Here is a 13952-nt window from a genome sequence, read left to right on the forward strand (position 1 = left end):
GCACACACGGCAAATGGTGTGCTGTTCCAGAAAAAAGGGGGAATAAGAACAATGCTAATGTACATAAGTGTAATGTTGGACAATATGGAACAAAGGCATCATGAGTGCACCCGACACGCAGAAGGGATGGCTAAAATAATCCAAAAAACAGCTCATGTAGTGATGGGACATCCTCTTAACATATTGACATCACATGGTGTGGTGGCCTTTGTGAACTCTCAGGCTTTCACACTCTCACCATTGAGACAACAGAGGCTGAGTAAGGTGCTGGAGGCCCCAAACATCACATACACACATGAAGGAATAAAAATAGCAGATAGAATAACTACCGGTACACCACATGTCTGCACAGAAAAAGTGGAGTTCAATGAAAAAATCAGACCAGATTTACAAAGTACATCCCTAATAGACGCCCGAAACCTGTACACAGACGGGTGCTGCTTCAGACATGACACAGAAGGACTTAAGGCAGCATACGCGGTGGTGGAAGACACAGGGACAGATTTTGTCACAGTACAAGCAGAGGAACTGACAGACACACAATCAACCCAGAGAGCAGAAGTTTTGGCAGTAATAGCTGCTCTGGAACTAGGAACAGGACAGAAGGTTAACATCTACACAGATTCCGCATACGCTAAAGGAGCTGTACATGTAGAACTCAAACAGTGGCTGTGGACAGGATTCAGAACTGCAGGACAGAAACCCATTAAACATGAACAGGAAATGAGAAAGTTGGCTGAAGCTTTGTTGCTCCCTCAAGAAGTAGCCGTTATTAAATGCAAAGGACATGACAGCATTAACACCAGAGTAGCACAAGGGAACCAGGCAGCTGACCAGGCAGCTAAACAGTGTGCAGGATATCAGCCCAGGCACATAATGCTGTGTTCAGAAGCAGGGTGGACACCAGAACCCACCCTGGAAGAAGTAATGAAATTACAAAAGGGGGCCTCTCCCGAGGAAAAATCAGTTTGGAAGGCCCGAGGGGGCTCAGAGGATCAGAGTGGTCTCTGGAGAAGCCCAGACGGACGTCCCATCTTGCCACCAGGTCTTACCAAAGTAGCCCTAGAAGAAGCACACGGAGTAGGACATGTGGGAACAATGCAAAAGTTGAAAAATCTCGAACACTGGTGGCACCCTTTTTTGAAACCAATGGCAGTGCATTGGATTAATTCATGTGAGATGTGCAGGCAGTTCAATGCCAGACCAACCTTGAAGCCAGCACCTGGAAAGTTCCCAGTAGACCCAATAGCAGGAAAAGAGGTTATCATTGATTACACAGACATGACTGAGAGAGTAAATGGGTTCAGATATCTGTTGGTGTGTGTGGATGCATTTACTGGATGGCCGGAGGCATGGCCTACAAAAAAGGAAGACAGCAAATCTGTGGTGAAGTGTTTGATAAATCATTATATCCCTAGACACGGTTTTCCAGCTAAAATAAGGTCTGACAACGGAACACATTTCAAAAATGAGGAACTCAAGGAAGTGGAAACATTTCTGGGACTGAAACACTTTGTATACCATCCACAGTCACAGGGGAAGGTTGAAAGAATGAATTAAACCCTTAAAACCAAATTGGCTAAAATCTGTGCACAGACCAAAATGAATTGGGTTACTGCCTTACCATTAGCTCTGATGTCTGTATGGAGTTCTATAAATCAGAAACATGGTTTAACTCCACATGAGCTGCAAACAGGGAGGCCATTTCCAGACCCCCAAACAAGGTTACCATTTCTCACTGAGTGTGAACGATCTATGTCTCATCGTGATTATTACAGATCTCTCCACAGTCTTGTTACAGCTTTCTCCAAACAGATCACAGCAGAACCAGAGACCAGGGTCGGAACCACCACCTCGGAAGCCGAGTGGGTCCTCCTGAAAGTCATCAAAAGAAAGTGGTCGGAGCCAAGGTGGACCGGTCCATTTCAGGTCACAGAGAGGACAACCCATGCAGTCAGGCTGAAGGCAAAGGCGCTACTTGGTATCACTGGAGCCAGTGTGCAGGAGCAGAACCACCTCAACGATCCCTTTCTCAGGTCCAGGAAGATCTGAGCGAAAACACAGGAAAAGACAATCTCACTTCTCTCACACAAGAAGGGGCAGAATAATCCCCGGGTGAGAGAAATTAGCCCATGGTCAGTCTGCCCTGAGAGCTGAAGACAGAAGAAGAACAGCAGAAGAAGAGGCAGACGTGATTGAGTTTCCCTCTCACTAGGAGTGGTAGAGCTTCCCTCACACCCCAGAAGACACTGTTCGGCGAACATTTTATATTTTATACTACATTTTGATTTTTCTGTATCTTTTTCAGGTTATGATTTAACTTTATATGTTTATGTTTTAAGTTTCATAAGTTTTAAGAAAAATGAGTACCCAAAGCAAGGGAACTGGACTCTCTAGGAGTTTCATCATAGGTGGAGTGTTTCTCTCAGCACTCATTGTTACGTTTATCTTAGGGTATTTTTGTGAACTTCCATTCCAGACATGTTCTGAAAACCACTCCGGGAAGGTGTCCAAAAGATCTAGGGTAACTCCATCCAAGGACGTATGCGTTAAATATTATGGGGGATTAGAACTAAATTACATGTTAGGGGCAACTACCACTTTTCAGTTTGACCTGTGTGAAGTCATAGATTGCGGTAAAAATCCAATAGCATAGAGAGGATATGACGTATATCTCTGTGCTGGTCCTTCCCTACACATTGACTGTTACGAAGGCAGGGCATGCGATTTTATGATGTGCCCTAACATATGTCAGCATTGGGGTTTGGCTGTAGCGTACACAGGAAGGTGGTCCCCGCAGTTCGAACATGGATATGGTTTGGTAGAACGAGGAAAACAAGTTAGTTTGGTAAGACAGGCATTAAACTATGACACAGAGGGGGGAGTAAATCCTCTCCTGCTATCTCTAAAAGCTTTACAGGGCGGGCTGCAGCCAGACTCACATTATGGAAATAAAGTAATCTACTTTGCCATAGGTGTAGAGGTATCAGGAACAGACCCTAAGGCAATAATAAAAGTTAATTTGAATAAAGAAACTTCTCAGGTGCAGGCCACCAGGGCTCCTGCTGTCCCAGAACCACCGGTCCCACAAGGAGGGGTAGTAAAAGTAGACTACTCCACCTTGCAACCTTTAGAAATTGTACAGATGGCCACAGGTTATGCAGAGGATAATCTTTGGTTGCAGTGGATGGCCCAAACTGCGAAGGAACAAAGTAGGTCTGACTGCATTGCATGTGCATCTGCAAGACCACACTTAACCACTGATCCAGCCCCTTTGTATCCGGAAGATGCTTGAGGGTACAGTTGCATGTTACAACTAACTAAAGAAGCTACCCCAGCCAACTGTACCACGCTAGCTAGCATCTTTCCACCCATCCCAAACAATACTAAGACAGGATCATTCTCTCCCCAGAGGCTGAATGGGACATATTCTTGTTTCAATTTCACCTCAAACACCCCAAAGGTGAATGTAGGACAAATTCCCTCGGACTGGTGTAATACCACCACATCTGGGAAAGTGATAGGACTTTGGGCACGCTCAGGATTATATTACTACTGCGGAGGACATAGACTTCTCACTAATATACCAAATAACTCCATAGGAGGAAGTGCAATGGTCAGATTGCAGGCCCCGTTGATTTTAATTGGTCCTAATATTACCTCTGTGACATATCAACAAAATAAGGCACTGGCACTCACTCGTAGGAGGAGAAGACATATTATGAAAAGAAGCGCTTCAACCACTTTTGACTTGAGTCAGGGTTCCCCCACCTATATAGATGGGGGAGTTCCGCGAGGAGTCCCGAATGAGTATAAACTTGCAGACCAAATATCAGCTGGATTTGAAAACATCCCTATTATAGCTGCCTTGTTCCCGGTAAGGCCCAACAAAAACGTAGACCGCATTAATTATATTCATTATAATGTTTTGCATCTGGCCAATCTAACTCGAGACGCTGTAGAAGGTTTATCTGAACAATTGGCCCCAACTTCCCTCATGGCAGTACAAAATAGGATGGCATTGGATATGTTGTTAGCTGAGAAAGGGGGTGTGTGTGCCATGTTTGGAGATATGTGTTGCACCTTTATTCCCAATAACACTGTACCGGATGGTTCAGTGTCAAAGGCTTTGAGGGACTTAAGACCCTCTCCGCCACCATGCATGAACATTCTGGAATTGATAATCCCCTGGAAGAGTGGATGACAGGTATATTTGGACACTGGAAGGGTTTGATAATGTCTTTGATGATTTCTATTGCAGTATTTGTAGCTATAATGGTGATCTGTGGATGTTGTTGTGTACCATGCATTCGTTCTCTGATGGAAAAATTAAATTATATATTTAGAAAATGGAGTCAGTATGTATTAAATAAATGAGAGATGTTTATTTAAATAAAAATGGTCCTGTAGAAACAAGGAACAGAGAGGCAAGGTATGGTCAGTGTAGAAAAATCTGTAATCAAGAAAAAAACAGATAATATCACTTTCACAATGTTAGAAATGTTATAGGCTTTAATTAGAGGTTGTTTGCTGGCTACATTGAGACGATACCAAGTACAATGCTGATAGACTGCCTGTGGAAACCAAAGCAAATGTTGCTTAAAAAAAATATGTTTTTTTTTTTACTGACAGTTTTAGTTTGTTTTTAGTTTAAATGAGCAGAATATACTGTATGTCACAGTAAACTGACATTATTTATCATGACCTAGCTCACCTATTTATTCTGTGTAGCACCTGTATATTTGCTACACAAGTTTTGTTTCAGTATGCCATTCTAGTATCAGCATATTTATAAATACAAATATAAACTCCAAATTACCCAGCATATCCAGTGAAGCAAGGGGTCCTAGTGATGTTCCACAACATAGAAGCAAAACTCTAAGCAGTGCCCCATTTCCACTAGCCCCTACTCAGCATGGTTCGGCACAGCTCTACTTGCCTTTATCCTTTTCCATGATTAACGGTTATGTGGAACTATTACTATTTTTACTAACTGCTTACCTGTGGTTCCAAGTGAGTGTACCATTGCTGAAAACACAACATTTGAAGACTGTCAGTCAGCGAATATATTCGATTCTTAAATTGTTATACACTGGGCTTTTTGTGTATATGACCACTATAGCAAGCTGGCATTAGGTAGCGTTAGCTTACCCTCACACATCCTCTAGCTTGTAACTTTCAGTTTATCACCCCACGGCTTCCCTCTCTCTCCTGTACTTAGCCAGAGTGCTTCGTCTTACTACCCACAGTCTTCTCTGGCTCTTCTTTCACTCTGAGTCAAACAACAGCCAACGAATAGGCAGCAGTAAAGGCTTTTGTTGTGTTTGCGTCACATACAAATCGCATAGCGTTACTTTTTTGTAGTGTGGAACAGCCTTGCTATTAATGATCCCGACCACACTGAGATGGTAATCAATTGTAATAGAAAACGAACTAAGCAGTGTAGAGCTGACACGACTGGAGCCCAGTAGAGTAGGCACTAATGGAAAAAGGGGCATAGCATACCATTCTGGTATGAGATGATGATGATGAAGAATTAGTGGAGATAAAAGAAACTAACCCCAAGCTTCCGGCTCCGCATTCGTACATAGCCCTGCTTAACGATGTCACTGAAGTTGGAGGCCATCTTTGTAGTGCAGAGAGCCTGCTGGCTGCACCTGGGGAGGTCATCCAGATGTTTGTCCTGTCCTTCAACCGGTGAGGCTCTCTCCTGAGCTTTTAGCTTCTTTCCCCTGTAGCTCTGTTTGTGTTTCTCGAGTCTTTGTGGCTTTCATTTACCACTTTTGTATTTTGTTATGTTGAACTTTACTTGTTCTCCTTAATTGAAAACTTAAAGCTGCAGTGGGCAACTTTTGTAAAACTCTTTTACATTTTTGTTAAAACTGTCACTATGTCCTGACAGTACAATATGAGACAGATGATCTGTAAAAAAAAAAAAAACCCTCCTCTGGTTCCTCCCTGTGGTCCTACTGCTCTTTGCAGAAATACACTGCTCCCGGTTAGAAATAACCAATCAGAGCCAGGAGGAATGTCTTAGCAGTGTCAACCATGCTTGTGTACGCACTGCTCACATCCTTCCTCAGCACAGCATGTAGTGTTGTTCTAGCTGTAGATTGTCAGTGTGCTGCAGTGCAGTTGTCCTAATGGCTGTGCTAATGATCTGAGGACCAAGTTTGTAGTCAAAGTATAGGCAGGCCCTAGTGTATGTAAAGCATATGGTCGATGTTTCACCCCTACCAGTAAATGTGCCATAGCTGTTTTTCCGCTGTCATCGGTGGCCCTGCTTACTAGCCTGCGCATTCCCAGCAGGCTCCGCTGTGGCAAAGGAGATGTGGAGAGAAGGCTGCAGCGCAGCAGGGAGCAAGGAGGAGGGACCTGTAGGGTGTGCTTGTTTTTGTCTATTAGTCTATTAGTTTTTCCAGTCTTCTTGTTCTTTCTTATGCTTCTTTTTGCTCTTCAGGCAATTATTTTCTCATCTCCATGTAGATCTTATTATCTCCATCCTTGGGGAAACAAATGGAAAGAAAAATATATAAAATTTTATAAATATTAGTCCAATATTCATGTCAGTGGCACAGTACAGTACAAAAAGCTGTGCAGGATGGCTTACTTTTACGTAATAGTCAGTGCACTGACTATATTTACCTTCCATTGCATGTGTGCATGAATTTGAAGACATATGGATAAAGTTTTTGTCATCGTTTTAGCTACTGCTTTGACCCACATGCAGAACACACTCAGGAGACAAAAAAAGGTTTACAAGGTTTATTGTAACAGGAAAGATTGTACTGTCTGGGATCCTGAACCAGGAACACCTCAACTGTGCAAGGAGGAGGACAGGTAGGTTAGTATTAATCTGAGATATTGTGAAAGTATCGATGGGATCTCTTACAGGTGATGCGTAGATGAACCGCCGGGGGGAAGTGAGCGGAGCCGAGGAGTGGAGAGTTTGTCAGGAGGTGATGATCTTGATTCAGGATGACAAGCTGCTTGCAGGAGGTAAGTTGTTTCCAGGAAGTTGGTAAGTACGACACTGGGTGTGGGTTAATGACAGGTACGGTGAAGGATGAGCAGGGTTCGCTTACAGAGAGAGAGGAGCCAGAAGACAGAGAGGAGCCAGAATGCTGCCAGCTGGAATTTTGTCCAAAGGGGGCATCTTGAATCTTTGAAGGTGGCTTGGAATCAGTTGGTGAGCTGGAGCGGAATCCAGTACTCAAACGCTACCTGAGGAGGAACACACACAAAAGTACGATTATTTTCTCAGGAAGAATTACACGAGCTACAGGGGTCTAGAGTTTACCACAGTTGGTAAACACTCTGGCAGCAGATTCCTCTTATACTCCTGAGATGAGGCTTGATGCGAAATGCCTGTCACAGCTTCCCACCACCATGCTCTGGCGCCATCTAGGGTAGAACAAAGTAAGCAGCAGGCAGAAGAGGAGACGGTCTCCCAGACCCCTACAGTTTTAAGCTGTAATTTCAGCTCACACTTTAAAACTCAGGTCAAAAATTGTTGAAAGTTGGTAATTCTGTCAAATAAAAACTTCACAATCAGTTTGTAGCCTAATTCAGATAATTACTATTACTAATAGTAATTACTGTTATTCACACAATTATCTAAATATTTAACTGAAAGCAGCCCATTACGTCATCTATGGTCACTGAAAATGTCAAAGCACTTGAAAGCTAATGGTCTACGCTAAAATTATAACAATTGTACTTTTCCTTTTCCATCTAATTTGTTTTTACATTTCTTTTAATTACATCTCTTGACAAAAAAAAATCACTTAAGTAAATCAAAGATATCTGTGCTGTTATTCCATCTATCCATTGTCTATATGCGCAGGGTCCTGGGGGGCTGTTGCCCATCTCCAGCGGTAATTGGTTGGTTAATAGGTTGGTTACATCCTGGACAGCTCACTAGTCCATCACAGAGTCACACAGGACTTTGCACACACATTCACACTTAAGGGCAATTTATAGGAAACAAATAACCTTACATGTGTGTTTGTTGGACTGTGGGAGGAAGCCAAAGTACCTGGTTAGAACCTACACATCCATGGAGAAACATACAAACTACATGCAGAACATCCCTCTTATGTGGACATTAGTGATTCAAGGCAACAGTACTAAAAACAGCTTGACCACTGTTGTTTCAACTATACTAATATTTATGATGGAATGAGGCAAAATTACCTCATTCCATCATAAATGACACGTCTCAAAATCTTTATCTTTTCAGCCATTTTATTTTTTCCTTTTTTCATTTGGCACTGGATACTCATTCATACTATAGCCCTTCTACCGTACCATTTTCAGAGTATGAATAATTCAAGTAACAGAAGGCAGCTAAACTTAAAAGATAAACCCGTGTCGTGTCGTAATACCACTATTATTATTATTTTTTTTTTTTTGTATTTCTACAGCAGCAAATCACAACAAAAGTCTTCTCAATGCACTTAAAAAAGACAGTATACTTCAGTTTATTTCATAATCAAATTAATTCATTCTAGTACAATTACAACCCAATTACTGACAGGTTCTAATAAAAGTTAGATTTACATGAATTTCTAATTTCATCTCTTTATAATATTAAATAATATAATATAATATAATATAATATAATACAGATTCAGTAGCTTATAAAATCCAAAATAGAAAATAAAGTTGACTACGAAGCACAATAGACTGCATTAAATCTTTCACTGGATATAAGCGCCCACAAGACGGCATTGAACAAAGAAACTCCCATTGACCGGATAAGGATTGAAATGGCACTAAAAGATGCACAGTGGCACTGGGCCAAGAGTACTTTCTATGTTGGGGAAAGAAAACAAGTGTATAATAGTAGTGTGTTTAGTAGTGCGTTTAAAAACATGAGTAAAGCTCAAAATCTTCATTAAAATAGATTTTATTTCCATGCAATGGGAACACTGTGCCTTATATTAAATTAAAACATAAGATATAATATGCCATTATTTAAATCACACTACAGAAAATGAAACAAACTGAACATTGGGCTGTTCAATAAAACAGCGGTGAATGTATTTTTCTTTAGAAACTCAAATATTTACTGTTCAAACTGAAAATTCTTTAGGATTTATCATTCCTGTGAATCACTTAACTTATATTCAATTGTATAAAGACTGTTTCTGAGAACTACTTCACATCTGTATTGCATGTAGTTGACCAACTTCTGGCACTTATGAACAGGAATTCCAGCCCAGGATGATTTGATGGCATTCCACAATTCCTCTGCATTTCTTGGTTTTGCTTCAGAAACAGCCTTTTTGATGTCACCCCACAAGCTTTCAATTAGATTAAAGTCCCGAGTTTGGCCTGGCCACTCCATAACTTGAATTATGTTGTCTGGAATCAAGATGTATTACCGGTATGTTTGGGGTTGTTGCCTTGTTGAAACACCAATTTCAAGGGAATTTTCTCTTCAGCATAAGGCACCCAAAAAGAACAATCTTACTATTAACAGTCCACAAAATGTGTCTTCAAATCTTTTTTTTTTTCTAGGATGGTGAGGTTGGAACTGGACCAAAAAGCAGACAGGAACTTGGGAGCATTGCATTGTGAGTAGAGTAGAAATAATGAAATCCAAAAAATGTACATAACATGGAACTGGCAGGAAGAAGTTTAACAGAATATCTCAACAAAGAACAGAGAAAAAAAGACTATATAAAAGTGCCAATTCAAACCCCAGCTCTGTCCGTCTAAGTCATTGTGTCCTTGGCCAAGACACTTCACCCGCCTTGAGTGCTGAGGTGGTCAGAGGTGGCGCTGATTGTATAGCAGCCCCACTTCTGTCAGTCTGCCCCAGGGCAGCTGTGGCTACAATGTACCTTACCACTGTCTGTGCGAATGGGTGGATTATTGATTGTTGTGAAAAGTGCTTTGGAGTCTTCAGAAAAAACAAACACTATATAAGTGCAGGCCACTTACATGGCATGGAGAACCCACAAGGAACCTGGTCAGTAGGTTGAGCTGGAGGCTTAAGACGTGGAGTTCTCCAAACGTGAGACCACCATAGAGCCCTGGAGAACGGAACTCACGAAGTAGCACTTGAGATGGGAACCCATTAAGGACTTCTGGAAACTTGAACCCAGGGAGGAGCTCTGGGGAACGGAACCCACATGTGAGCTCTAAAAGCCAGTCAACTGGACACAGCAACCCTTGGAGGGGCCTTGAGGAATGGCATCGAAACTGGTGGAACCCTTTGAGGAACCTTGGAGATTGACAGTGGAACACTGAAACAGGAAGAACAGGCAGATCCACTTGGATGCCCACATTGGAGGACCCAGGAGCAGAAACGGGAGGCAGTTTGTCCTCAAACCCCTCGGAAAATTCGGGATTAGGAACATGAGGCTAGAGTGAAGTAGAAGTAGGCTGAACAGGAGATGCTGATGGTGGTGATAATGACTGAACCAGAGATGAATATGATAACTGAGCCAGACAATCTAATCTACAATGAATTAATAAAAATTGCAGCAATAAGAGAACATTAACATCAGGGAAGAAATTGAGATCATGAAGAAACTAGAACACCTGACAAAGCAGGACACTTTAGGCCACTTGGCAAATTGTATCCTCTTCAGCATGTCTGTTTTTTGAACTGTGGGTCTATGCGAGGGCTATTCTGGCTATTGTTTGATCCATATGAATGGATCGAACAGTAACCCCCCTAAAAATAAAAAATAAATAGATAGTGTTTCATTTTCTTCCACATCTCTCTGGTTTTGCTTTCTATTTTAAAGCCCTGCAGATTATTTGAGGCAAGCAGCCTATCATTTTCTGCATGTTCTTCTTTATGTGGTTACCACTCTGAATAAAGTCTTGCTGTTCTTCTGAATGACTCATTTTTGACAGAGAGAAATACATGCACAACGTGTGCTCTCTTCATCCTTAAATAGGAGCCACCTGACTGACACCTGTCTCTTCACAGAATGAATGACCTCAGCAATTAGCTCCACACTGCCATTAGTTTGAATGGACCTCTTTCAATCAAATATTCATTTACACAGACTTGGGAGAATGCATATAATGAATGTTAGTTCTATGGGTTTTCTATGACTCTACTACACCTACAAGTAAATTATTTGTCATGTGGTAATTAGATTTCTGCCAAAAACAGTGATTAATCTGGTTAATCAGTCGATATCGATATATATCACGATATAAAACCAATCACTAATTTAGTAAATCTTTAATGTCTCCTTGTACTATTAAGTGAGATTTGAAGATATCAGAAGGTTATTTTTGATTTAGATATTTATTTTCAAAAGTTGAACATGTCATTGGGCATTATTATGTGTTGGAGACTGTTGGAAAAATGTATGTGAAACAAACTGACTAATATAATAATGAAGTTTTTCAACAGGTGATGATCATCCAGGAGGAATGCAGTTTTCCTGGGAAATGCAGTTCATTTATTAACAATACATTTTTCTACAACAGGTGGAAGCTGGAGAAATAACATCACACTGTGTGGACGTTTTGTTGACTGATCATAGGCTGGATCTATGAAACATTATGTGCACACACCAAATGACCTAACGACCCAAGACCAAATGACCAAGGTTCTGACTGATTTATGAACCTCACTGACCTGACAATGATAACCTGACACTTCCCCACACTGGACAGACTGGACAAACAACACCTTCAAGGTGGACCCCACTAACACCACCTTATTGATCCTTGGTGGATAAAAAAAAGAATTGAAGCATTTAAAACAGACCTAGTGGAAACAAAAGGGGTTATAAGAAAAAATTTGCATTTAAAAAATATAAAAAGAAAGTTATATTGCATTTTTTGCAAATGAAATTGGTCTGATAGAGAAGTAAGTAAGTACATTTATTTGTACAGCACATTGCAAGCAGGGCAATTCAAAATGCTTTACATGATAAAAATGCAAAATCCTAAAAACCCTCAAGCGGATATTCATGACAGTCATGGGGAAAAGTTGTCAGTGTGTGAATGTGTGTGAATGGGAATGACTGATTTCATTAAAGAGCGTCTTTGAGGGATTTTAAAAGCGCTAATAAAGGTCTGATGTTCTGATGATCATTGCCAAACTTTTACCTCTATAAGGTTTCCAGAATTTTTCCAAAGAAAATTATAGAAAGATAGCAACGGTTCTACCTGAATTGAAATACTGATAAACATAAGAAAGCTCATAGACCTGTCTTTAATTTTGTAGAAATTATTTTACAAACAGAGTAATTACATTTTTAAGTGGCCAATGTCTGTCAATTTTTTCTGTTTTTGTTAAATATTTGTTTTATGTTATGTAAAAATTAGGGTATATGTACACGATAATAATTAAAGCCTATAAGTGCAAGTCTGATCTTCAACAGTACCATAATAATATTAGGTTAGTTCTATATGGTAAAACAAAAAGGATTTTAACAGATGTTTGGACTTTTTCCAGTCAGGTTCAGAATTATCAAATTAGATAAAACAATTAACATAAGACAGAATTACTGCACTGGACTGAAATCGAAATAAACTTTAGTTATTTGAAATAAACACAAAATGTAATTAAAAAGGGAAGAACTATAGATGACTGAAACTGTACGGTGTGTTTATAAAACTGGGTAAGACAAACTAAGATTATAAGACATAACATGCTCTTTATTTTTGTGTTCATCAATTTTATTAAGCCTTCTAAACTGATGAGGAGTGAGTTTTTTTCAGAACTAATGAAACCTAAAGTAAACCAAGCATTATTAAAATAATAGCAACTAACAAAAACAGAGACCTCATTTTTAAATATAATGAGGATTTATTACATAACAAAATAGATTAGAATAGATGCATCTAAGTAAAACTAAATTAGAATAGATTATTCAGAGCAGTTATAATCTTGTTGATGAATAAAAAATGTGTTATTGGAACAAGATGATTAAAAGAGAGCAACGTCATCATGGCCAAACAGAAACATTTGCAGGAAAGATCAAATTAAATATTATTTAACTTTGTCTATCATGACACCATACAGGGCTTATTAACATCTTGGACAGCACATATTATGTATGGAAAGAAATATAAATAAAGGCATAATTGGTAGCACAATGGAAAAATGCAGAGTTATTACTGAAATTATTAAATGCTGTGCTGTTACCAGCTAAATTAGTTGAGTGTAAATGTGAAGGGATTACTAGATGCCCTGAACGAAAGCATATATTACTTAAATCAATGTTTCAATGAACTGTGAGCCATGTGCAGAGCCATGTCTCAACAGGAGGGTGGTAGTTTACTACATATGGATTTAATAATTAATACTTACTAAAAAAAATTTTTTTGAGCATCTTGTTTGATATGTACCCCCAAGGAAATCTTTCCTTGCAAAGGACCAGATGCTATAACAGTGGCAAAAAGGACTACCTACATTTGGAATTCCAAGAAGGATTTATAGTGATAATGGAAAACATTTTGTTAACAAAGTCATACAAGAACTTGGTAAATGTTTCAAGATTGACCTGAAAATACATTGTAGTTATCACCCCCAAAGTGCAGGGTTGGTAGAAAGAACAAATGGGACAGTTAAAAGGAAGCTTAGGAAGACAATGGAAGAAACAAAAAGAAACTGGGTTGAATGTTTAGATATATTAAACTTAATATGAGGATAACCCATCAGCTCAGGGTGGATTAACACCTTTTGAAATAATCCTTGGCAGACCTTATTATATCCCTGATCTACAAATGGACCTAAAAGATCCACAACAAGAGGCAACGTTAGCAGATTACAGGATGAAAATATTACGGTTTAGAGACATACAAAATGCTAATAATCTGCCAAATGATGTTTCTGAAGCCCTACAGGTTCCTGGTGACGTGAAAGAAGGTGACTGGGTGCTGATTAAGACCATTAAGAAGAAAACGTGGTCTGATTCAAAGTGGGAGAGTCCATTCTAAGTGTTATTGACAACTCCTACTGCTGT

The 13952-nt window shown here is 39.9% G+C and overlaps 1 protein-coding gene across 5 annotated transcripts in view; it reads right to left on the reverse strand.

Moving 5' to 3' along the window:
* Window positions 1–13952, reverse strand: part of dok4 (docking protein 4) — a 132088-nt gene that overhangs the window by 87044 nt on the left and 31092 nt on the right. For 2 of the 5 annotated variants that reach the window (XR_007037830.1, XM_047362268.1), the window contains exons 2-3: window positions 6893–7224; window positions 5561–6503 (exon numbers count right to left, since the gene is read on the reverse strand). Coding sequence is in view for 4 of the 5 variants with exons in the window: in XM_047362268.1 (XP_047218224.1) it covers window positions 5561–5626 (66 nt within the window). In the remaining variant the exon portion in view is untranslated. Of the gene's footprint in view, window positions 1–5560; window positions 6504–6645; window positions 6680–6892; window positions 7225–13952 lie in introns of those variants that run through there. The other 3 variants (XM_047362271.1, XM_047362270.1, XM_047362269.1) reach the window with 3 other exon arrangements.

Source organism: Girardinichthys multiradiatus, chromosome 4, assembly GCF_021462225.1.
Source record: "Girardinichthys multiradiatus isolate DD_20200921_A chromosome 4, DD_fGirMul_XY1, whole genome shotgun sequence".
In the NCBI taxonomy this organism is placed as follows: domain Eukaryota; kingdom Metazoa; phylum Chordata; class Actinopteri; order Cyprinodontiformes; family Goodeidae; genus Girardinichthys; species Girardinichthys multiradiatus.